The sequence below is a fragment of the Emys orbicularis genome, chromosome 7 (genome assembly GCF_028017835.1).
Source record: "Emys orbicularis isolate rEmyOrb1 chromosome 7, rEmyOrb1.hap1, whole genome shotgun sequence".
NCBI classification, from domain to species: domain Eukaryota; kingdom Metazoa; phylum Chordata; order Testudines; family Emydidae; genus Emys; species Emys orbicularis.
The window spans coordinates 93,694,442-93,720,556 of record NC_088689.1 but is presented as its reverse complement, the minus strand read 5'-3'; the positions used below and the strand labels follow the sequence as shown (position 1 = coordinate 93,720,556).

Genomic DNA, 26,115 nt, shown 5'->3' with positions numbered 1-26,115 from the left:
CAGATTTCATTCTGCTTATTTTGTTCAGTGAATGTAATTTAAAGGAGCTGTATGGGTGTCACTCAGGACAGAATTCAGGCCAGGCTTCATATCCTGCAATTTCTACAGTAGTGAAGAAATATCCAGTGCAAGGAATAATAATTAAAAAAAAGTTGTGAATGGTCTGGAATTTAGAAATAAAGACTTCTGTCTAGAGGTGGCTTAGCTCAGTGTCAGGCTTTGGATATTGGTAAAAGGTGTTACAGCAAGCTCATGTAGGAGCAACAAAGTGATCAAAGAGTTTGTTTATTAAGTTCTTATGTAGAAAACAAAGCAGTCACTGGAATTAGTTCTGTTACATATTGTGAGGAAACAGCTATTACTGGTATTTATTCATAAAGCAACAACACAGAAATTAGCTGTACACAAGGCATAGAATGAATACAGTACCTGCCTAGAAGAGCTCACAACCTGGAAGTCAAAAGGAAGACGATAATGACTGCATTGAGAAACCCAGAGCAAGGGTTAACTACTAGAGAGAGTGGAGTCACACCAAGGTTAAGTTTGACCCTGTAACTTATAAACCATATGATAGTGAAGATTACTACGTATACATACACAGAATTCAGAGCTAAAATAGAGATAACAGGTTTGGCTTATTACTAGAAAAGCAGCACAGATAGCGCTAAGAATACCATTCTGAGAACTAAGAAAAAACATTTTTTTAGAATCTACAGCGAGGAAATGATGCAAACACAATTCAGCTTTAATACCTGTAAGCAACACATGAGCTTGTTTAGCCTGTATTTTCTTCGCTGTTGAAGAACATTGTGTTGTATATGTACTTTGTATATGTACTTTGTATTCTAAACTGCTGTATATGTACTTTGTATTCTAAACTGCTAATTGTAAAACCTACAGATACAAGGACCTAGAGGGGATGATCAAGAACTGAACCAAAGCAAAACTGTGTATATCATCTCACTGAAAAACCTCTCAACCCAATTCTTAATGTAGTATAATATTAAAATGAACACTAGCTCTTTAAGAGGTTGTCCAAACATTATGTCTCTAGTTACTAGTTATCCTAACAGTGAGTGGTTAAGTGGGCTGTCATTCTGAATGACATCACTGAATAACATCCATTCCTAATCCAGTGATCCACCTGGGCTCTGGGTGAGACGGTGATAGGCAGCAAAATAAGGTAGTTTCAGAAAGCTTCCCTCTATTTGCACAAGTAGTTGGCTGAAACAATGCAGTCCTTGGACTCAGAGAAAGGCTTAATCAAATTCAGCCATTGTAAGAAGGACATATTTTGTTCCTACGTGCCCAAGCTGTGCCCTGTTTGTGGGCAGAGTCTAAACTACAGGAGACTGGAAGATGCACCTGTCAGCATTCCTAGCCCATTTGTCAACGGGCATAGGCAGAAATGTTCATTTTTACTTAAACCTACTACAGGAACATTTCTTAGGTATGGATATTTTGTTTTGTTACCATTGCTAAATTAAGTGTTTCCAAATGTTTGCTTATAGCATTTGCTTACGTTAATGTATTTACTGCTTCCAGTGACCTGATCCTACAAGTAAAGAGTTCCACCAAAGCCACTGGAACTACTCAGGTGTGCAACCTGATTAAGGCCTTGCAGGATCAGGGAAACTCCCAGTTAATTCAATGAGAGTTTTGCCTGAGTAGAAACTGAGTAAAATCCTCAGGATTTGTCTCTTTCAGGGTAATTTTTCTAATATGTATCAAACTGAACACACTGTGTATGTATATACACAGGAACATGGCTGTTTTATTTTTTTAAGATTGCTTGGACCATATTGTATTATTGATTACATAGGGGAGTTCTGATTTAAAATCTTATATAAATTACATGACATTTTATTCAGACACTAGAATTAAAGATGATGTTGAAAGATTCTATATATGTAAAACAATGAGTTATACATGTATACCAGTTTTCTCCCTTAGAGGAAAGATGCCAGTGTTTACTACTTTTAAAGAATGAGTTTTCAATGAAGTCAAACTGAATGAAGTTCCTCTCCCAGAACCTCCTTCTGTCAGTTTTAGTGTCAGAAAGAGGCAATCTGGGCCTTGATTTTTCATCTATGAGTGCGCCAAGGCTCTGCAGTGTGAGATGTACACTACGATTCTGGAGTTATTGTTCTGCTCATCCCTCCCTTGTTGCTGGATTTTTCATTTAAATACATTTTTCTTTTAAAGATAAACTTCCTTGAAATTATGACAACCTTTTTTAAGGCCTAAACATGCTACAATCTATTAAAATAATTCAAATTAAATTAAAAACAACAACACACCAGGCATTACATGTTTTCTGCCAAAGCTTTAAAGAAAGCCAAAGCACAGAACTGGTGGAAGTCACTGGCTAAGTACCTGGGACCAGTTTGCTGAAGTGCAATACCAGCTTTTGACAGCGGTTGCCTCTTCTGCAGATAAAATGTTTTCTTCATTCCAGTTTATTCAACTAGTTCCTTGCACTGGCTAGATCTCTGGTGGGCAACCCGCAGGCCACCTGCGGCCCATCAGGGTAATCTGATTGTGGGCCGCGAGACGCTTTATGTTGACCATCTGCAGGCATGGCCCCGGCCAATGGGAGCTGCGGGGGGCTATGCCTGCGGACGGTCAACGTCAGCAAAACGTCTCGCGAACCGCAATCAGATTACCCTGATGGTAAGCTGCATGTGGGCCGCAGGTTATCCACCACTGGACTAGATCATTCAAAGTTGAAAAACCAACTGGGAGTTGAAAAAATAGGAAAGTTTGTTTTCCTCTCCACTCTATGAATAAAAACAAGGTCAGAGAGGATGAGATCTACTATAGGCATGCAAAAACAACAAGGAGTCCGGTTGCACCTTAAAGACTAACAGATTGATTTGGGCATAAGCTTTTGTGGGTATCCAGCAATTCTCCAAAAAGAGCCATATCTCGGGAGTTTAGTATATCTACCCTACACACACCCACATCATATATAATTTGAAAGCTTATGTTTGTTTAGATGAGGTATGATTTGGAGCTGTCAAGGGGTGCCATACATACGTAAGCGATGTATGGCACCCCTTGTAGTATAAAAGTATAATAGTATAAAAAATGATAGCAATTTTTGTACTGTTCCAGGAACACTGCAATATGACTGACTGTAGTTTTTACTGTTTAAGTTAATTTCAACACCTTAATGTTATTGGTCAAAGCTACCAAACAAAAATGCATTACAAGATTTTTATTGGTTTTGCATGGGCACGTTTTTTTTTTTTTTTTTTAGAAATGATGAAGCTGTTTAGCATGTGGCAAAAATGGTGAATATCAACATTTTCAGTATACTAATATGAAATGTTTTCACATTGCATATTCTTGTCAAAGTAGCTTACAAATTATTACAATAGTTTTCTATATTTTCAGTTGAAATTTGCTGACCAGATTAGTCTCACAATGAAGGTTGTGCACAGTTGGAGTAGATTGTGTGCCCATAGTTTATACTGCATAGTGGGTAGATATAAATATATATGAGTTCCTAATATAATGCTTTTTCATTTGTTAGCTTTTGTACTTACAATGTAGCTGCTAGTCTGCCTGATAGACTGTTTTAATATGTAACTGCCTATGCATGCAGTACTAACCTTTGAAATATTCTAGAAACTAGCTTTTTAATTCAGTGACACTTAAGTATTAGTGTTAGATGACAATATGCAGCTTCCTACTGAGATTCAATCAAAATGTTCAGTAAACAAAAATGGCAATTTTGATACTAACATATAGATCTACTTTAACATAAGTCTGTATACTTGTACAAAATGAAAAGCGGTGGTGGTGGTAATGCCGGCAATATACTTTGGGAATTTTACCTCTACAAGGAAGTTATAATACATGAAGACACGGAGAATACAAACCCCTTAAAGCACATCAAAGAGAAAAAGACTCTTCACAAACTTTGTAAAATGTGTTATTTGTCAAGAAAAATCAAAAGAATGCAAAACTGTCAAAAGCCACCACTGTTGGACAGTATTCTGTGATGCTGGCAGCAGAAGCCAGGAGAGATGAACTATACTGGAGACTACTGGATAAGTCTTCTAGTTTAGATGATAGGCCACCCATACTCTATCACAGGGGTTGCTTTCAGAAATACATAAGCAAGTGGAATTTGGCACATGTCAGAGTTGTATTGAATCTAGAAAAGAAAACTCTGAATCTGATCAGAGAACATCATGTTCAACCTGCTTCTATAGCCACCAGAGAAAACACATCCTCCAGTGATTAGTCCTGTTGTATTGTTCACTTGAGAAAAACACACAGCAAAGACAAGCAACTTCATAAAATAGAAATATTTGAGGAAGCAACCAATCTAAGGAATTCAGCACTTCAAAGAGCAAATGATGACATGTTTGCACAGACTATCTGTGGAAGTTAATAACGTAGCTGAATTCGAAGTACCTTAGTCCGAACTTACCGCGGGTCCAGACGCGGCAGGCAGGCTCCCCCATCGATGCCGCGTACTCCTCTCGCCGAGCTGGAGTACCGGCGTCGACGGCGAGCACTTCCGGGATCGATCCGGGATCGATTTATCGCGTCTAAACCAGACGCGATAAATCGATCCCAGAACATCGATTGCCTGCCGCCGGACCCTCCGGTAAGTGTAGAGGTACCCTAAGATGCGGTTTATCACTCTACCTGCCTTTCTTCCTATGTGAGTAAAATGAATCTTAAAGCAAAACCATCTAGTTTCTCTGCAACAATACAGTCCCCTTATGATTTTTCATTTTATCAGCTGATTGAAGAGAAGATCATTGTCTATGTACAACAAGAAGGCTCTTCTCCTGTCCTAGCTATCAAGCTCTACTTCCCTCAGATGTAGAAACTGCAAGCTATTCCAGTAGCAAATTACATGACAGATTAGAAAAAACACTCTGGTTCTGCAATTTCATTCCATGCAAAGCACGGACAAAGCAAATCAACCGTTGTTCTAGGCAATGCAATAATATTAGCTGACACTATTCAAGTTGCTAGTAATCTGAAGCAGGAACTTAAATCATCCAACTGTTTTATGGTTCTTGTTCTTCCGAGTGGGCTTGATGAACAGCTTTCAAATTAACAAGTGGTTTTGAATAATGCCACTTCAATCCTTTGGTCTGAAATAGCCAAAATGAAAGTCTCAGAATATTACTTAAAGCCAGGTAATTGTAGTTTACAGTGATCAACTGCTTTTGTGCCCCATTGGTGCAGGAGTTTGTCCTTTGGTTGATAGATAGAATGAGTATCTTCCTTCAGAAGACATTCAAAGAAGGTGCCTCTCAATTGCAGAGTGCATGGTATTTCACAGTTCCAAAATTCTCACAGCACTGCTCATAAGTAAGACTGCGAGTCTGTCACGGAAGTCTTGGATTCTCTGATTTTTCCGGGACCTCTGTGACTTCTGCAGTAGCCGATGTGGGTGACCGGGGGCCACCAGAGCAGCTCGGGCAGCCCATGGGCCAGCCGCATTGGCCACTGCTGGGGCAGTCTCAGGCCACCAGTGCTGGGGCAAGGGCTTGGGGCACGGGTGAGGGCTCTTGGTGGCACTTACCTTGGGGGGTTCCCAGGAAGCGGCAACATGTCCCTTGGCTCCATTCTCGGCTGAGGTGTGGCCAGCCAGCTCTGTGCACTGCCTTCGCCCGCAAGCGCCGCCCCCACAGCTCCTATTGGCCATGGTTCCCAGCCAATGGGAACTACAGAGCCGGCACTCAGGGTGGGGGCAGTGCGCAGAGCCCCCCTGGCCGTGCCTCTGCCTAGGAGCTGAGGGACATGTCGCTGCTTCCGGGGAGCCGCACAGAGCCAGGTAGGGAACCTGCCAGTCCTGCCAACCCCTCGCCCCCTAGCAGCTGAGGGGGTCCTGGGCTATGCGCCGCTGCCCTCCCTCCCCCCCCAGAGCACCTGCGGCACCCCTGGGCCACCCTCTGCCCCAGAGCACCCAAGATTTAGTCAGGGGCATATAGTACAAGTCATGGACAGGTCACGCGCCGTGAATTTTTGTTTACTGCTCAGACCTGTCCATGACTTTTACTAAAAATACCTGTGACTAAACCGCAGCCTTACTCATAAGTCTCACAATTTAATTCACATACTACACCTTAATGGATTCCGCATCAATTACTATTTCTGCAAAAACAGACTACAGGCAGGTGTGTTCATTCTAAATTGAATTGTATCACTTCATGCTGGTGGAAATCTCATTCGTGAAGGAGATGATAATATAGACATCAACATAGAGAACTGATGGGAAGAATACCTTCCATTCAATGGCTAGAGTGGTATTTCAACAACAGTCTGCAGATAGTGAATCATCACAAAAAATATCACTAATGCATGGGAAAGAAAAGTCACTTACTCTCCATGGACAATCAATCAGAGTCTCTTATGCAGTGTGCAGTATTAGAAAAACCTAGAACACACTCCGAACCAACGAGCCATGAAAAAATACTTGAGAAAAATCAACTGTCTGTAGTCAGAACAATCTTCCCTGCACAGAACTTTGTACATGCCCAGGCAATAGTCTGTGGTAACCCATGCGCACTTAACAGAGATCATAATGATGAACAAGATGATGATAATGATGTTGATTAGAAATGTCACCAGCACTATTACATTTCAATGATACCTGTGTAAATGTATTATTATATTTTGTTTTACCCTTTAAATTGTGATGCTTTGAGGTCACAAAAAAAATCCAATTTTATGACTTGAAATAATACATAGAGTCATGAAACTAACACAAATGAATGCAAATATTTTGAAGATGTCATTTAAACATGTTGATGCCACTGTTTATCCCAAATCTATGATAATAGCATCACTTGACCGCTCCACAACATACCTCATCTTAAAGTAGACATATTAAGCTTTCAAGTGACGTGCATGTGTGTAGGGAGGGTACATTAAGTCAACCAAATTGGTAGTATCTGCCACTCACCTACTAGTTCTAAAATCTTAAAAGACATGGTGGCCAGAAGCTATCACTTCAGTTCACTAACTACAAATATACTTCTTTTGTTTAATAAATCACTTTATTTCTTAAGTATCTAGCATATTTAAGGTAGTTTTATTTAACTATTTAAACAACTATTTAACTGTTAAAAACGAATGTAAAATGCTGTTTTTGTTCATTTTTAATTTGAATTTCTATCTAAATGCAGCCTGACACAAATCACAAGTAAAATATTATATAGTAAATAAGAAATGCATCATTCACCATTTTATAACATAATAAACATGTAAAAATTAAGAAGCTGAATAAATGTATGGCAAGCTATATAATTGCTTAAATAGATGTATATAGATACAATGTACTTTCTGGTTAGCAAAAAGTAGTACAGTAGAACCTCAGAGTTACGAACACCTCGGGAATGGAGGTTGTTCATAACTGAAATGTTTGTAACTGAACAAAATATTATGGTTGTTCTTTCAAAAGTTTACAACTGAACATTGACTTAATACAGCTTTGAAACTTTACTATTCAAAAGAAAAATGCTGTTTTAACCATCTTAATTTAAATGAAACAAGCACAGAATCAGTTTCCTTACCTTTGTCAAATCTTTTTTAAACTTTCCCCTTTTTAAAAAGTAGTTTGTTTAACACAATACTTGCTTTTTTGTTTGGTCTTTGTTGCCTGATTGCATACTTCCAGGTGTGTGGTCAGGGCCGGCTCTAGGATTTTTGCCGCCCCAAGCAGAAACAATTTTGGCTGCCCCCCCCCCCCCCCGTTTTTTTCTTACCCCACCCCTGGCCCCGCCTCAGCTCCGCCCCTTCCCCAAATCCCCAGCCCTGCCTCCTCCCCCCCAGGCTCTCAAGCCTAGGAGGGAGGGGGAGAAGCGGCGCACGCGCTGCGGCCACTTGGAGTCTCCCCCTCCCTCCCAGGCTCTCAAACCTGGGAGGGAGGGTGAGCAGTGGCGCGCGAATCAGCTGTTTCGCGCGCCGCGGCCACTCGGGATCTCCCCCTCCCTCCCAGGTTTGAGAGCCTGGGAGGGAGGGAGGGAGGGGGAGCAGCGGCGCGTGAATCAGCTGTTTCGCGCGCCGCGGCCGCTCGGGATCTCCCCCTCCCTCCCAGGTTTGAGAGCCTGGCGCGCAAGCGGCAGCAGCGGAGGTGAGCTAGGGCAGCCGGGGCACATTTTTAGGGGCGGCATTCTGGCGCCGGCCATGCCGCCCATAAAAATGTGCCACCCCAAGCACCAGCTTGTTTTGCTGGTGCCTAGAGCCGGCCCTGTGTGTGGTTGACCAGTCATTTTGTAACTCTGAGGTTCTGCTGTATTGAATTACACCAACCAACGAGAATCAACCTTTCGTTAGGAAAATAGCTAAAAAGAGTACAGAGGCAAAACAAGATTAAAATTGATTACATAAAAGCTTCCTGCTTGTTGATTTAAATCATGATTAAAATTGGCGATTTAAATGACTATTATTTAAATCAGTCCATCTGTTTTGTCCCAGTCAGAGATGAGTGAACTTGTTTGGATAAAATAAACCCTTTGTACAAAACCTGAACCTTTTCTGGGAATGAAAACATTTGTCTAAGTTTTTCATGGTGGTGTTTGTTCATTTCCACGTGTTTGTCCACATCCTGGTTTTAGTTGGGAATCCAAAATACCAAAAGAGAAAAGAGCCTTTTCAGGTTATTTTTAGTAGGCCAGAAGGGGAAAGTGGTAGAAATGTTTGCGTACCAGATCTAAAGCCAAGCCTACAAGAAATAACATTTTCAGTCATGAAACCATTCCCATTTTTCTTTCAGAGAGTATGATGGAAGCTCTGATCTCCATGTCGGAATATCCAATACTAATGGTAATACGGGCATTGCAATTAATTTATCTTCTTTTAAAAAATGTTGTGTATCTCTAATGTATCTCCAGTACCTTACTAGGATTTGCACTGTATATTTAATATTTGGCTTTACTCCTCTCTATCCGCCTGGACCCAACCTTTGGGGCTAAAGTAGTCTTACCGGCTGAAGGCTGAATGGCACTCATTTCCGAGCCAGTAAATTCTGAATTGCTGTAATGACATATGAGGCTTGCTGTTAAAAATCATCATCCCCTTTACTACAAGAGACCTGCAATGAAATCCTGGCCCTACTGAAGTTAATGGAAGTTTTACCATTGACTTTAATGGCGTTAGGATTTCACCAAGACTGAGAATTTGAATCCAGGATTCTGTCTTGACATTGCAGTGCAGAGCAGAGACTACCCCAAACCAGAACCATTTATCATTATCCTCCCCAGACCCCACACATTTTGGAAGTATGGACAAAAATGGAACCCACATTCAAAACCAAGCACAGCCCCAGTTTGTCCATCTCTAGCACAAAGAACTAACAACTAGGCAGCCCACTGTACTATGGCCTTTTAATGAGATTAAGTATGCTGAACTGTTTTTGCTGATTTTTAAGCACATACTAATTTTAAGGGGACAACTGTCAGATTAAAAATATTTTTAAAAGAAGTCCTTGCCTACATGCTATAATAATCCCTCTGATTATTAAAATTATAGAATTTTAAAAATCTAATTTATCAGTGTCAGTGCTGTTTACTTTTTGCATTTTTTCTCATCTTGGACAATGAAAATAGATGTCAGTTTTATTTTAATTTATAGTCTCTTTCTGGATTATTTCATTTTCAGGTTCTAATGTACTAGCACCATGCTGCCATATTCGGGTTGCAAACATGGCAGAGGAACAATTATTTATTTTAAAAGAAAATCGGTTTCATCTGGAGTTTAAAAAAAAACTTTGTCCTTTAGGTTTTGCGAAAGGTTATTTTTCAAAATCTAAGTTTTGGATCAAATTTATTTTTCCACTGACTTTTTAACTAATGCAAAGTGAAATTACAGTACAAATATGAACTATTTCATGATCAAGATTAGACATGTCATAAAAAACGGTTACTCACCTTTTTGTAACTGTTGTTCTTCGAGATGTGTTGTTCATGTCCATTCCAAGCAGGTGTGTGCGCGCCGCGTGCACGCCAGCCGGAAGATTTCCCCCTAGCAGCGTCCGTAGTGTCGGCCTTGGCAACCCCTGGAGTGGCGCCTCCACGGCGCCCTATATAGGGGCCCGCTGACCCTCCACTCCCTCAGTTCCTTCTTGCTGGCGCTCCAACAGAGGGGCAGGAGGGTGGGTATTGGAATGGACATGAACAACACATCTCGAAGAACAACAGTTACAAAAAGGTGAGTAACCGTTTTTTCTTCTTCGAGTGATTGTTCATGTCCATTCCAAGCAGGTGACTCACAAGCATGAGTTTAGTGCGGAGTTTACTGCGGATTGGAGCACTGCACGGCCGAAGGCTACATCGTCTCTGGCCTGGTGCGTGATGGCATAGTGCGATGTGAATGGGTGGATTGAGGACCACATGGCAGCTCTGCATATTTCCTGTGTTGGGACCTGAGCCAGGAACGCCGTGGAAGAGGCCTGTGCCCTTGTGGAGTAGGCCGTAATTGGCGGGGCAGGCACCTTGGCCTGATTGTAGCATTCGCGGATGCAAGCCGTGATCCATGCGGAGATACGCTGTGAAGAGACAGGGAGCCCCTTCATCCTGTCTGCCACAGCTACAAAGAGTTGGGTTGACTTCCTGAATGACTTGGTTCGTTCAATATAAAATGCCAGTGCCCTGCGAACATCCAGGGAATGAAGCCTACGCTCCGCATTGGATGAGTGTGGCTTAGGATAGAACACGGGGAGAAAAATGTCCTGACCCATGTGGAATTGGGAGACCACCTTAGGAAGGAATGCCAGGTGCGGCCTGAGTTGGACTTTGTCTTTGTGGAAAACAGTGTATGGAGGCTCGGACGTCAGTGCTCCGAGTTCCAACACCCTCCTGGCCGAAGTGATAGCCACTAGGAATGCAACCTTATATGAGAGAGAGAGCAGAGAGCATGTAGCCAGGGCCTCGAAGAGGGGCTCTGTGAGAGCGGAGAGGACCAAATTGAGGACCCAAGCCGGGGCTGGTTGTCGAGTATGCGGGAACAGTCTATCCAGGCCCTTGCCGCGAGGCTGGGGAACGCTCTCTCTGCGCCGGTGCCACTGGAGTGGCACGGGGCGGGGACTGGGGCGACATCATGGCCAGCTTGCCCCTTGATTGGATCGGGGGTCGGGCCGTGTTCGGCGGCTCTTTCCACCGGTGCAGGGAGGCTGGCACCGGGAGGCTTAATAAGTCAGAGGCCGCCTCCAATGCCTCCGGCGTCGATGGAAGACGCACATCCTCGCTGAGGTCCGGAGATCTCGACTGGTCCAGACTCGACCGCACCCCCACTGGGGCGGGAGTTGACGGAACCGTGGGAGGATGCGGTTGTGGCACGGCTTGTCCCACGCACTCGTGGACGCTGCCGGCCTTTTAAGGTCCTGGTGGGGTGATCGGCCCCTCACCGGCCTCTTTTTCTTCGCGGGCACCGGAGATGGTGATCGGTGCCTTACGGAGGCTGATTTTCTATGTCCCGATTCTCTCCGATGCCGGGACTTAGAGGTCTTAGACTGGGCCTCCTGTCTTCTTAGCGGTGCCGGGGCACTGCGCACCGAGGATGAGGTGCTGGGCGCCGGATCGGCAGGCTCGGGGTCCGAGTGTGGCCGTAAGGCTGCCTCCATCAGGAGCTCTTTGAGTCTCTGCTCTCTGTCCTTAAGAGTCCTGGGACGGAATCCCCTGCAGATTCTGCACCGGTCTCTTTGGTGGCTCTCCCCGAGGCACCTTAAGCAGGAAGAGTGCGGGTCACTCTTCGGCATAAACTTCTCGCAGTCATTGCAGAGTTTAAACCCTGGGGACCCGGGCATGCCCCAGCGGGGCGACGAGTACGTTGGGGGAAGCCCCCCAACAACTATTAACTATCTATAACTAACACTAACTCTAAACTATGAGAGAGGAAACAACTATATACACTTAAACAGGACACTGCTATGCTTGCTGCAAGAGCGAGCAAAGTTCCAGCTAGCTGTCACCAGCGGTAAGAAGGAACTGAGGGGGTGGAGGGTTGGCGGGCCCCTATATAGGGCGCCGTGGAGGCACCACTCCAGGGGGCGCCAAGGCTGACCCTATGGACACTGCTAGGGGAAAATCTTCCGGCTGGTGTGCATGCGGCACGCACACACCTGCTTGGAATGGACATGAACAATCACTCGAAGAAGAATATGATGTTTTAAGGGGAAAACAGTGATCAATATTGCCATTAGGGAAAGCAATATTGTTGTAACTAGCTGTCTCATCTTATAACAGTGGACTTTTATTTCTGATTCTCCTCCCTTGCTGACAATCTGCTGCTTATGTTTTCAGGGTTGGTGTATAATTACAATGAAACAGGCATTCATAGAGTTGAACTTGGGTGGGAGCAATGCATTAGTATCCCACTAGTGCAGCCAGACATGTACGGACTGCTTAAACAATGGGATAAGTACCTAGAAGAATTCTCTACTGGAGAGGCCTGGTTTTTTCACAGGTATGTAGTTCAGCAGATAGATGTACTAGAATGGTAATTATTAAAGGATGATGAACTGGGATATTCAGCTTTGGATTCTGCTAAACTTGTGGTTCACAGCTGAGATTGATTTACCCTGTCATACAGGAGCCAGTCTGAATAACCCCTTCCTACAAAACCACCACTTGAAAATCGACACCTTTGTTAACAGAAAAGGGTATTTTGAGTAATTATTGAAGTAACAGACAACCCTGATGGAATGCAGAACCTCTAGAGCATTTTAAGGTCAATTCTTTAGCAATGTGAGTTTGTGCACTACTGATAACGTTCTCATCACCAAGTCATGGCTCCTGAAGAATGTATGGCTGGTTGTGGAAAGAGAATCACCGACTTTTCCCAGTTCTGTAGTCAAAGAATCACTGGTTATGGGATTCAACCCTCTAGCTACCTTTTGATCTACAGGATGAAATCCTGACCTTACTAAAGTCTACGGGAGTTTTGCTATTGACTTCAGTGGGGTCAGGCTTTCATCCACAGTGTACTTCCAGATGATGTACTTCATGTCAATAGTCAGAAATGGAAAAAATATACTATCAGGCTTATCTCCAGCAGTTCCAGCTAGTTTGCAATGTTGTTCTTTTGCTAATTAACTAGCGAAAGATGTCAGCAGACTTTGAACAAAACCATCATGTTCAGCATAGAATGCTTCAATCTCTTTTTAACTTCCATTGAGGCTGATGGCTGACAACAGCATTATCAGTGATGTGGTCAGGCTGGAACATGCATGTCACCTCACCAGGCATATGGGCAAACAACAAACTTACTGCTTCAAAGGAGAAGGCTAATGCTCTAAATGTTCATTTTAAAAAGTGAATTTACTAAATATCCTATTTGGGCCCAATCGTGTGAAATGCTGAAGTCAATGGGAGGGCACTTGGTACTTTGTCGAACCAAGCCCAATTTTAACCACTGTATGTTTGGCTGATGTAGCGGTGTATTTCAACATTTGTTTTTGAGTCTTCCTTGTCTTTTTGGCTGAAATCAAAAGGATTTGATTTCAAGTTAAATTTTCAAAAGCAACTAAGGCCTGGTCTACACTGGGGGTGGGGGGAGGGAGGAGGGGGAGAAATTCGATCTAAGTTACGCAACTTTAGCTATGTGAATAACGTAGCTGAAGTCGACGTACTTAAATCTACTTACCGCGGTGTCTTCACTACGGTGAGTCGACTGCTGCCACTCCCCCGTCGACTCTGCCTGCGCCTCTCGCCGAGCTGGGGTACAGGAGTCGATGGGAGAGTGCTTGGGGATCAATTTATCACATCTAGACTAGACGCGATAAATCGATCCCCGCTGGATCGATCGCTGCCCGCCGATCCGGCCAGTAGTGAAGACATACCCTAAGTGACTTCAGAAAATGAGTCCCATTGACTTCCAATTACTCTGGCACTTTTTAAATTCCCACCCATAAGTGTTTCTTCTTAAAAGTAATTTGATGTCAAACAAAATGATGGTGGAGAGAGGGTTAGGTATTTACACTTTTTTCTACAAGCCTTTTTGATAGCAAGAATATTTAATTCAGACAGCTTACTCACAAAAGTAAGGTTTCAGAGTAGCAGCCGTGTTAGTCTGTATCCGCAAAAATAACAGGAGTACTTGTGGCACCTTAGAGACTAACAAATTTATTAGAGCATAAGCTTTCGTGGGCTACAACCCAGAAAGCTTATGCTCTAATAAATTTGTTAGTCTCTAAGGTGCCACAAGTACTCCTGTTATTTTCACAAAAGTAAGTGACCTACTACTCTTAAGTATGCCTGCAGTCACACTCTGTCCATGTACACCCAATCTAAATAGTGGCATATTGAGCTTTCTAGATATTCTAATAGAATAGAAATTTTATACAGATTTTTCAGATCACTAACCAAAACTATGCAGATTCAAAAACAAATTTTAAAAAACTGGTCATGAAGTTAAGTTTTGTAGTGAATTCGTTTTATTACTGCATTTTGAACCTCAGCAAGCATTGGGCCAACTAGTTCTAATTCCAGTTCTTTAATTTGCTTCCAAATGACTGGCAGGCACATCAGCTCCATTTCAAGACTTTGCTTAAGCAAATTAATTCACTTGCTGACAAAAATGTTGTTTTTCTTGAACTAACTATAACTTAAAGTAAAGACCTTCATTTTAAATCATTCTAAAATCTGCATAACCTTTGAAAGTAGCTATAGAACAGGGGTCGGCAACCTTTCAGAAGTGGTGTGCCAAGTCTTCACTTATTCACTCTAATTTAAGGTTTCACGTGCCAGTAATACATTTTAATGTTTTTAGAAGGTCTCTTTCTATAAGTCTATAATATATAACTAAACTATTGTTGTATGTAAAGTAAAAAGGTTTTTAAAATGTTTAAGAAGCTTCATTTAAAATGAAATTAAAATGCAGAGCCCCCCCCCCGGACCGGTGGCCAGGACCCAGGCAGTGTGAGTGCCACTGAAAATCAGCTCGCGTGCTGCCTTCGGCACCCGTGCCATAGGTTGCCGACCCCTGCTATAGAAGTTACATTCTACCTTTTTGTTATACAGACTAGTCCTGTGATGACTAAGTGTATTTTCTGCTGAGCCAGATTTTGTGCTCCCCCTACTGCAGTAACTGTAAGCCACTGGTTTTGTCTGAGACAGATAATATACATTTACGGTTTTGGTTTCTCTCTTGTTACTTTCCGCATGATTCTAAAGACAGTGTGTGATTTTTAGCCATTATAATTTTATATCCTGAGAATTTAGTTCACTCTCAAACAGTAAAGCTTAGATGACTATAATGTGTTAAGACACCAACTATGTGAATGATCTTGGGCTTCAGCATGAAAAATCTGATTTAATATGTCCTTTCCCAAGACCTGAAAGGAAATCAGTCATGCTTCCAAGTTACAAATCAGATACAGAGATCCCAGGAGTGGTCTCTACTGGGATCATTACTTGATCTCTGGAAAGTAAGTAGAGGCAGCAAGTGAAGAGTAAAAATGTATTCCAAGGAATATTTGTGATTTCACTGGGAGCAGCTCCTTAGGAAAAGAATAAATCACTGTCAGAACTCAATTTTTAAAATAAGCCATGTTGTCTCAGCTTTGCTTCTAAATTAAAGGTTATAAAACATTTGTGGGAAAAGCCTCACGTGTTGTGTTTTAAGAGAGCCCACGCACTTTGTTTATTGCCTAGGAATGTAGAGGAGGCTATAAAATACCTAATTCTCTCTTTTAATTTAAATTCAGTTATCTGCGTGGGGACACTAAACTATACCTTGATTTTTATTGGAAGAGTCCACCCTTCCGCCTCTTCCTATCCATGTTCTGACCCTTCTGCAGGCTCCCACTGCAGCTGGCTGCTGCAGCCTTGTGAGTCTTCCTCCAGAGGGGATCTAGTACTTAAAAGTGAAAAAGCCTTCCAGCCTGCCAGACCTATTAACACAACTTTGAAACTGTTAAAGAGCCATTCAAGTGGTAATGAAGCCCTTTAACAGGTGTTTGCCAACCACCAGGTATATACTGTCAGTTTCTAAATTTACTGACAAAAACAGTTGTGCATGACTGTAATATTTACTCAGAACATGTCAGTCTACAGGACCTTAGTTTAAAATTTGCTTTAAAAATATTTCATTAGTGTGTTGCTGAAGATTATAAAATCACATCTCTAAAAAAATCCTTGCATAGATTTTTAGATGCACAATCTGAGTATTCATCTTTAGCCTTAAATGCTTGGATCTTCAGACATATAGTTTTAAATAAATCCTTCAAAAGACCACCCTTATCTAAAATACACATGCGAGCCGGGCTGCTGTCGGGCATAGGGGCACCAGTTTAATAATACTGCATAGGGCCCCATAAATCCTAAGGACGGCCCTGAACACGTTTGATAGTGATGAATGTGATAAAGGGTCATTTGTTATAAATACAATGGCAAACTAAAATCCCCCAAGTTGTCTTTAAACAGCAAGGAAACCTATTTTCTGTTACAATGCTATGCCCCATTATGACCTTTGTCATAACTATAAAGGGAAGGGTGACAGCCATACTGTGTACAGTACTAAAGTCCCTCCTGGTCAGAGACTCTAAAATCCTTTTACCTGTAAAGGGTTAAGAAGCTCGGGTAACCTGGCTGACACCTGACCCAGAGGACCAATAAGGGGACAAGATACTTTCAAATCTTGGGGGGGGAAAGGCTTGTGTGTGTGTCCTTTGTTTAAGGGGTTGTTCGCTCTTGGGACTGAGAGGGACCAGACATCAATCCAGGTTCTCCCCATCTTTCTAAACAAGTCTCTCTTATTTCAAAATTGTAAGTAAAAGCCAGGCAAGGCGTCTTAGATTTACTTTGTTTTCTCAACTTGTAAATGTACCTTTTACCAAAGTGCTTATCTTGTTTGCTATACTTTGAACCTAAGACAGAGGGGATTCCTCTGAGCTCTTTAAGTTTGATTACCCTGTAAAGTTATTTTCCATACTGATTTTGCAGAGATGATTTTTACCTTTTGCTTTAATTAAAAGCCTTCTTTTTAAGAACCTGATTGATTTCTCCTTGTTTTAAGATCCAAAGGGGGTTTGGATCTGTATTCACCAGGAGTTGGTGAAAGGAAGGAGGGGGGAAGAGTCAATCTCTCCTTGTTTAAGATCCAAGCAGTTTGGATCTGTATTCACCAGGGAATTGGTGAAAGGTTTCTCAAGGCTTCCCAGGGAGGGAATCCATCGAGAATGGTGGCAGCGGGACCAGAGCTAAGCTGGTAGATAAGCTTAGAAGTTTTCATGCAGGCCCCTACATTTGTACCCTAAAGTTCAAAGTGGGGATACAGCCTTGACATGGTGGCACAGCGGTGGGATCGTTTTAAACCCAAAAGCCAGTAAGAGATTTTTTTTTCCTTCTAGCTGCTTGGAGAGCAGAGCTGAAGGTAGATGCATATCTTATCTCTCCTTGCCTGAAGGCAGAGGTGTTAAGTTTTTTTTAACAAGGTCCTTTGTTAAGAGAAGGGTTCAATTAATGAGCAAACAACTGGTAAAGATAATTTACAAGCTGAATTGTGTTTTTTTTTCTTTTTACATCCTCGGGAGTAGCTTGTTAGAAAGTCTCTGTTAACTCAGCAGCACTCAGCAGGAGCCTGAGCTAAATACATCCCAGTTTCAGTCAACTGCAGAGGGTGAGACCCAGCACAAGAAAACCAGGAAAATGACTACCAAAGAAGAAAAAGCTAAAGAGGAGGCCCACAAGAGAGCTATGGAGCTGAAAGAAAAAGAGATAGAGCTGAGAGACAGAGAAGAGAAAGCCAAAGAGGGGGCCCACAAGAGAGAGATGGAGCTGGAGAAAGCCAAAGAGGGGGCCCACAAGAGAGAGATGGAGCTGAAAGACAGAGAAGAAAAAGCCAAACAGGAGGCACACAAGAGAGAGATGGAGCTGGAAAAAGCCAAACAGGAGGCCCATGAAAGAGAAGAAAAAGCCAAACAGGAGGCCCATGAAAGAGAGGAGAAAGCCAAAGAGGAGGCCCACAAGAGAGAGATGGAGCTGGAAAAAGCCAAAGAGGAGGCGAGAGAAAAAGAAAGGAAGCATGAACTGGAAGCAGCAAGTGCTAAGCAGGATGCATCAGACCATCCTAACAATTCCTCTCCAAGTACCACTTCCCATCCCAGGAAATTCCCCACCTACAAGGCAGGCGATGATACTGAGGCCTTCTTAGAAAATTTTGAAAGGGCCTGCCTTGGATACGACATCCCTCCAACCCAGTACATGGTAGAGCTGAGGCCGCAGCTCAGTGGACCCTTAGCAGAAGTGGCGGCTGAAATGCCTAAGGAACACATGAACAGTTATGAACTTTTTAAAAACAAGGCCAGACTCAGAATGGGGCTAACACCCGAGCATGCCCGTCGGCGGTTCAGAGCCCTAAGGTGGAAACCAGATGTGTCATTTACCCGGCATGCCTACCACATTGACAAAAATTGTGATGCCTGGGTATCAGGAGCAAAAGTTAAATCTCTGGAAGATCTGCTTTCCCTAGTAAAAATGGAGCAGTTTTTAGAGGGTGTTCCTGAGGAAATAGAAAGGTACATCCTAGATGGGAAGCCCAAAACTGTAACCGAGGCGGGGGAGATTGGAGCCAAATGGGTGGAGGTGACAGAAAAGAAAAAAGCTAGTAGCAGTTGGAGCGAATATCAGAAGGGGCAAGCCGAAACAAAACCTTATCACCGGGGACAACCCAAGGCCCCACCCACATCCCAAGGGAAACCCCAGACGCCTTCTCACCCCACCACACCAGTCTCCAGCAACCAACATCGCCCCGGTGATACCTTAGCAGGGCGATGTTTTAAATGTAATGAACTGGGGCATATAAAGGCTCACTGCCCCAAGAACCCCAACCGATTACAGTTCATTACACCCCAATCACACCAAAGAAACCCAGACCCAGATGCCTCTCTCATACCCTCGGAGCGAAGGGAAACCTTGAGAGTGGGCGGAAAGAAGGTTATCGCTTGGAGGGACACTGGGGCACAAGTGTCAACTATCCACCAATCCCTAGTGGACCCCAAACTCATCAACCCGGAGGCTACAGTGACAATTCAACCCTTCGTGTCACAGTCTGTAACCTTGCCTACAGCCAAGTTGCATGTCCAGTACAAGGGCTGGTCAGGAATGTGGACTTTTGCAGTCTATGACAATTATCCCATTCCCATGCTACTGGGGGAAGACTTGGCCAACCATGTGAAGCTAGCCAAGAGGGTGGGAATAGTCACCCGCAGCCAGGCTAAGCAAGCTTTCACCCCCATCCCTGTTCCTGAGCCGTCCACCAGGGCCCCGTCTGTGTTACCGGAGACCCAAACACAGGTGGTGGAACCGGATCCCCTGCCAACGACTGCAACAGCCGTAGTGGATCCAATCCCAGAGACCCAGCCAAAGCCAGTCCCAGAACCGGAACTGGCAACGCAACCAGCACCAGAACCATTGCCAGCACTGAGTCCAGCGCTTGCAACCCCGTCTACAGCTCCAATGCCAGAGGACACCAGAGAGCCTAAACTGGCGGAAGCAGCAGATAACCCTACCCAAGAGGCTCAGCCAGAGCCTGAAATACCACATAGTGCACCAGCGGACAGCGGTTCACAGTCAATGGAAAAAGCCCCAGCACCTACATCGCTTCCAGAGGGACCAAGCCCCAGTCCACAGTCCAAGGAGGAACTGATGTCTCCAGCATCAAGGGAACAGTTCCAGGCCGAGCAGGAAGCAGATGACAGCCTTCAAAAAGCTTGGGGGGCGGCGCGGAGCACCCCACCGCCTCTCAGCTCTTCTAACCGATCCCGGTTTGTTGTAGAAAAAGGACTTTTATACAAGGAGACTCTTTCTGGTGGGCACCAGGAAGACTGGCATCCTCAAAGACAGTTGGTAGTTCCCACTAAGTATCGGGTAAAGCTCTTGAGCTTAGCCCATGATCATCCCAGTGGCCATTCTGGGGTGAACAGAACCAAAGACCGGTTGGGGAAGTCCTTCCACTGGGAGGGAATGGGCAAGGACGTTGCTAATTATGTCCGGTCTTGTGAGGTGTGCCAACGAGTGGGAAAGCCCCAAGACCAGGTTAAAGCCCCTCTCCAGCCACTACCCATAATTGAGGTCCCATTTCAGCGAGTAGCTGTGGATATTCTGGGTCCTTTCCCAAAGAAGACACCCAGAGGAAAGCAGTACGTACTGACTTTCATGGATTTTGCTACCCGATGGCCGGAAGCTGTACCCTTAAGCAACACCAAGACTAAAAGTGTGTGCCAGGCATTAGCAGACATTTTTGCCAGGGTAGGGTGGCCCTCCGACATACTTACAGATTCGGGAACTAATTTCCTGGCAGGGAACATGAAAAACCTGTGGAAAGCTCATGGGGTGAATCACTTGGTTGCCACCCCTCATCACCATCAAACCAATGGTCTGGTGGAGAGGTTTAATGGAACTTTGGGGGCCATGATACGTAAATTCGTAAATGAACACTCCAATGATTGGGACCTAGTGTTGCAGCAGTTGCTTTTTGCCTACAGGGCTGTACCACATCCCAGTTTAGGGTTTTCACCATTTGAACTTGTGTATGGCCGCGAGGTTAAGGGGCCATTACAGTTGGTGAAGCAGCAATGGGAGGGGTTTACGCCTTCTCCAGGAACTAACATTCTAGACTTTGTAAACAACCTACAAAACACCCTCCGACACTCTTTAGCCCTTGCTAAAGAAAACCTAAAGAATGCTCAGGAAGAGCAAAAGGCCTGGTATGATAAACATTCCAGAGAACGGTCCTTCAAAGTAGGAGACCAAGTCATGGTCTTAAAGGCGCTCCAGGCCCATAAAATGGAAGCGTCGTGGGAAGGACCATTCACGGTCCAGGAGCGCCTAGGAGCTGTTAACTATCTCATAGCCTCCCCCACCTTCAACATAAAGCCTAAGGTATACCATGTTAATTCTCTTAAGCCCTTTTATTCTAGAGAATTAAACGTTTGCCAGTTTACAGCCCAGGAAACTGATGACGCGGAGTGGCCTGCAGGTGTCTACTATGAAGGAAAAAGGAATGGTGGCGTGGAAGAGGTGAACCTCTCCACGACCCTGGGACGTCTGCAGCGACAGCAGATAAAGGAGCTGTGCACAAGCTTTGCACCGATTTTCTCAGCCACTCCAGGACGGACCGAACGGGCATACCACTCCATTGACACAGGTAATGCTCACCCAATTAGAACCCCACCCTACCGGGAGTCACCTCATGCCCAAGCGGCTATACAAAGGGAGATCCAGGACATGCTACAGATGGGTATAATCCGCCCCTCTACCAGTGCATGGGCATCTCCAGTGGTTCTAGTTCCCAAACCAGATGGGGAAATACGCTTTTGCGTGGACTACCGTAAGCTAAATGCTGTAACTCGTCCTGACAACTATCCAATGCCACGCACAGATGAGCTATTGGAAAAATTGGGACATGCCCAATTCATCTCTACTTTAGACTTAACCAAAGGGTACTGGCAAGTACCACTAGATGAACCCGCTAAGGAAAGGTCAGCCTTCGTCACCCAGGCAGGGGTGTATGAATTCAATGTACTCCCTTTCGGGTTGCGAAATGCACCCGCCACCTTCCAAAGACTTGTAGATGGTCTCCTAGCAGGATTGGGAGAATCTGCAGTTGCCTACCTCGATGATGTGGCCATTTTTTCTGATTCATGGACAGAACACCTGGAGCACCTGAAAAAAGTCTTTGAGCGCATCCGGCAGGCAGGACTAACTGTTAAGGCTAAAAAGTGTCAAATAGGCCAAAACAGAGTGACGTACCTGGGGCACCAGGTGGGTCAAGGAACTATAAATCCCCTACAGGCCAAAGTGGATGCTATCCAAAAGTGGCCGGTTCCAAAGTCAAAGAAACAGGTCCAATCCTTCTTAGGCTTGGCCGGATATTATAGGCGATTTGTACCACACTACAGCCAAATCGCCGCCCCGCTGACAGACCTAACCAGAAAGAAACAGCCAAATGCAGTTCAGTGGACTGATAAGTGTCAAAAGGCCTTTAACCAGCTTAAGGCAACACTCATGTCTGACCCTGTGCTAAGGGCCCCAGACTTTGACAAACCGTTCCTCGTAACCACAGATGCTTCCGAGCGAGGCGTGGGAGCAGTTTTAATGCAGGAAGGACCAGATCAAGAATTCCATCCTGTCGTGTTTCTCAGCAAGAAACTGTCTGAGAGGGAAAGCCACTGGTCAATCAGCGAAAAGGAATGCTACGCCATTGTGTACGCGCTGGAAAAGCTACGCCCATATGTTTGGGGACGGCGCTTCCAACTACAAACAGACCATGCTGCGCTACAGTGGCTTCATACAGCCAAGGGGAATAACAAAAAACTTCTTCGGTGGAGTTTAGCTCTCCAAGATTTTGATTTTGAAATACAACACATTTCGGGAGCTTCTAACAAAGTGGCTGATGCACTCTCCCGGGAAAGTTTCCCAGAGTTAACTGGTTAACAATTGTTCTTGTAATGAAACATATTGTTAGTTTTTATATAATCAGTAGTATGTCTAAAGGTACATGTGTCTTGTTAACTCTGTTTTCTCCTAGAACTCCAGGAAGAAATCACAGCCAGTGTGGAACCGAACGTCCAACACTATCTGTGATTTGGGGGGCGTGTCATAACTATAAAGGGAAGGGTGACAGCCATACTGTGTACAGTACTAAAGTCCCTCCTGGTCAGAGACTCTAAAATCCTTTTACCTGTAAAGGGTTAAGAAGCTCGGGTAACCTGGCTGACACCTGACCCAGAGGACCAATAAGGGGACAAGATACTTTCAAATCTTGGGGGGGGAAAGGCTTGTGTGTGTGTCCTTTGTTTAAGGGGTTGTTCGCTCTTGGGACTGAGAGGGACCAGACATCAATCCAGGTTCTCCCCATCTTTCTAAACAAGTCTCTCTTATTTCAAAATTGTAAGTAAAAGCCAGGCAAGGCGTCTTAGATTTACTTTGTTTTCTCAACTTGTAAATGTACCTTTTACCAAAGTGCTTATCTTGTTTGCTATACTTTGAACCTAAGACAGAGGGGATTCCTCTGAGCTCTTTAAGTTTGATTACCCTGTAAAGTTATTTTCCATACTGATTTTGCAGAGATGATTTTTACCTTTTGCTTTAATTAAAAGCCTTCTTTTTAAGAACCTGATTGATTTCTCCTTGTTTTAAGATCCAAAGGGGGTTTGGATCTGTATTCACCAGGAGTTGGTGAAAGGAAGGAGGGGGGAAGAGTCAATCTCTCCTTGTTTAAGATCCAAGCAGTTTGGATCTGTATTCACCAGGGAATTGGTGAAAGGTTTCTCAAGGCTTCCCAGGGAGGGAATCCATCGAGAATGGTGGCAGCGGGACCAGAGCTAAGCTGGTAGATAAGCTTAGAAGTTTTCATGCAGGCCCCTACATTTGTACCCTAAAGTTCAAAGTGGGGATACAGCCTTGACAACCTTGTTTCAGCAAAAACACTTAAGCATGTGCTTTGCTGGGTTGGGCACAAGCAGACTAACTTTAGGCATCCAAACATTTTAGATTTGGACTAGGACTAGTGAGAAAATTGCACTGGGATTTCCCAGCTGTTGTGCAGTGCAGCATATTTGCTTATAATTACTTAACTAAAACAATAAGCTATGGTGAAGCAAGTATATTCAGGCAATAACATGCTTAGCAAACCAGAAGTTAGAGGTCACTATAAATACATCATGCACCAAAGCAAAAGAGCTTTGAAGAGAAATAGGAGGATACTTTGAACTAGACTCAGTCCTCCATGCTACAAGTCTGCAGAAGACTGGATGTTGCAAAAGAATCTTGTAAATGCCCAGGGGTAACAAGCAAGTCTTGTGCATTCATAGGTCCCCTTGCCAGGAGATACACAGTATATAATATATGGAACAGAAGTGACAGCTATACAGGAGGCAAGAGCGGGAGGGTCAAAGGACTAGGAGAAGCAAGATTTCTGTAGGAATGGGAGGTGGTTATGGAAAGGGCATAGAATCAGGTAGGGGACAGAGCATTAGGTCTGTGCAGGGGTTTACAAAAGGGCAGTGCAGTAGTAAGGGTGGGAGAGAGGGAGGAAGGGGCAGTAAGAAGACTAGGGCTGTGCAGGAGGAGGAGGAAGAGAAGATATATTCAAGTTGACTAGTATTGCTGTAAAAATTCTTAGGATACATACTATTAACTTACAGGAGAGGTTGAGAAACATTACCAAGATGAAAAGACAGAGATAACTGCAGCCTACTTTTGGCTTAGGTGGTTCCATAGGAGAGTCCAACTTGAAGAACAATATTCTGGTTAAAAATGGGGAAAAGAACATATAAAAAAAATGTTAATCCGTCTTTAAAATGTTCTTAATGCCATTTCAATTAGTTACTTAAAGGCATTTCTGCCCTTGAGATACATGCGCAATTTATTATTGCCAACAGGAGTTTGCCAGGCAGAGTATATGCCCCTAGATCAACATAGTAATAATAGCATTTAATTGGTTTAAACTATGCTTCCAAAGAAATACCACAGTGAAAGATGTGTGTCGTGGCATAACTCACATCATTGCTGCAGGTGACAGCTTTCGGAACAGGATAACAGTACAGCAATTAACAAGGGGACAGCTAACTTGGTAAAAGCTATCCATCTTTTTATTTTAAACACTGGAATTTGTTATTGCACACGCTAGAGCAGGGGTTCTCACAAGAAAATTTTTGATGGCCTCTGAGTGCGGCCACCAACTGTTGCTGGTGGCCGCTCTGATCATTTTTCCTAAAATACTTAATTAACTTTAGGAAAAACAAATATATGCACCTATACATGTCCAAATCATTGTAATTTATTTATGTAGGTTTTTTTCGCAGACTCAATAATAAAAATAATGTACAGTTTTTTTTGTTCTTTACTAGACCTAAACAGAATAGAAACAAATAATGTGCTTTGCGCGTTCTTGTCCCTTTTTGTTGTTGTTTCTTTTGCTTTTTTGGTTACTTGTTTTTTTTAAGACTTGCTAGCTAGTAAGTCTGTTTCTGTGAAAAGTGATATTTTTATTTTGTTTATCACTTTTCACAGCAGCAGACTTGCTAGCTAGCAGGGAGGAAGTGAAAAGTGATAGTAACAAACATACAAATATCACTTTTCACAACAGACTTACTCAGCCCTGGCAAGCTGGGGGACAAATTAAGCCCTGGATGGAGAGGTGGGTAGGGAGGCAGCTCAGGGCCAGGGGTGACTGGGGCGGGGGTGTGAGTCTGGGGACTGGAGCCCAGCAGCCGTGCACTGGGACCAAAGAACAAAGTAGGGGCCAGGGGCAATGTGTGTGTGTGTGGGGGGTGAACTTGGGGCCAGCAGTCACTGCTGCACGGCTGGGGCTGGATCGCGTGGCCCCACGGGTGGAGTCCAAAACCCTGTGGCTGGGGGTCAGAGCCCACTGCTGCACGGCCGGAGCCCAGGACCAGAGGAGGCAGTGGGCTGAGGGGGGTGAGCGTGGGGCCAGGGCTCAAAGCCCGTGGCCAGGGGATGGAGCCCGCCGCCACACGTCTGGAGCCTGCCACCCACCACCCCAAGTCTGAAGCCTGACCCCCACTGCCTGCCTGATCCTCCAGCGTTTGTGGCTCCAGAGGGTGACAGGGCTGGCAGTCCTGGGGGAGGGCCCCCCCTCCCCAAACCGAGGAGGATGTGGCTGCACGAAAAGCCCCTGGTGGCCACATCTGAGAAACGCTGTGCTAGAGCTTAGAATCTGTACTTTTTTTTATGCCCACAATTTTCCAGCATCTGAGAGCATCAGAGGGACAGTCATTATTACAGGTGCATTTAAGTTCTAGCATTAAGAGAATTTTAGCATTTTTGGAAGGTGTATGGTTCTTTATCTCAGCCAATAAAATATTATCTCCAATTTACACATACTATTTAAAGAACTAGTTTGTCTCATTAACCTGGTTATCTGTTTCACAGGTATGATGAACACTACCACAATTGTTATACCTATGCACTGGCATTTATTAACTGTGTTTTGGCTGCACAAGGTAAGCAGCCAATGAGTAAAAGTAAATTCACAGAAAGATTTGTGATACCACAGACAAGGAAAGCTTCCAAGTATATCACTGTCTACCGGGAGGTAGCTGAAAATTACTTCTACATTGGTGATAGCTCTGATCAAGAACAGAACAATTCTGAAGAGGACAAATTGTTACATTAA

The 26,115-nt window shown here is 44.0% G+C and overlaps 1 protein-coding gene across 1 annotated transcript; it reads left to right on the top strand.

Moving 5' to 3' along the window:
- The first annotated feature begins 1,232 nt into the window (after positions 1-1,232).
- Positions 1,233-26,115, top strand: MKRN2OS (MKRN2 opposite strand). Its single transcript, XM_065408740.1, has 4 exons — positions 1,233-1,450; positions 8,753-8,802; positions 12,276-12,438; positions 25,872-26,115. The coding sequence occupies exons 1-4, from the start codon at positions 1,233-1,235 to the stop codon at positions 26,113-26,115; spliced, it is 675 nt and encodes a 224-aa protein (XP_065264812.1).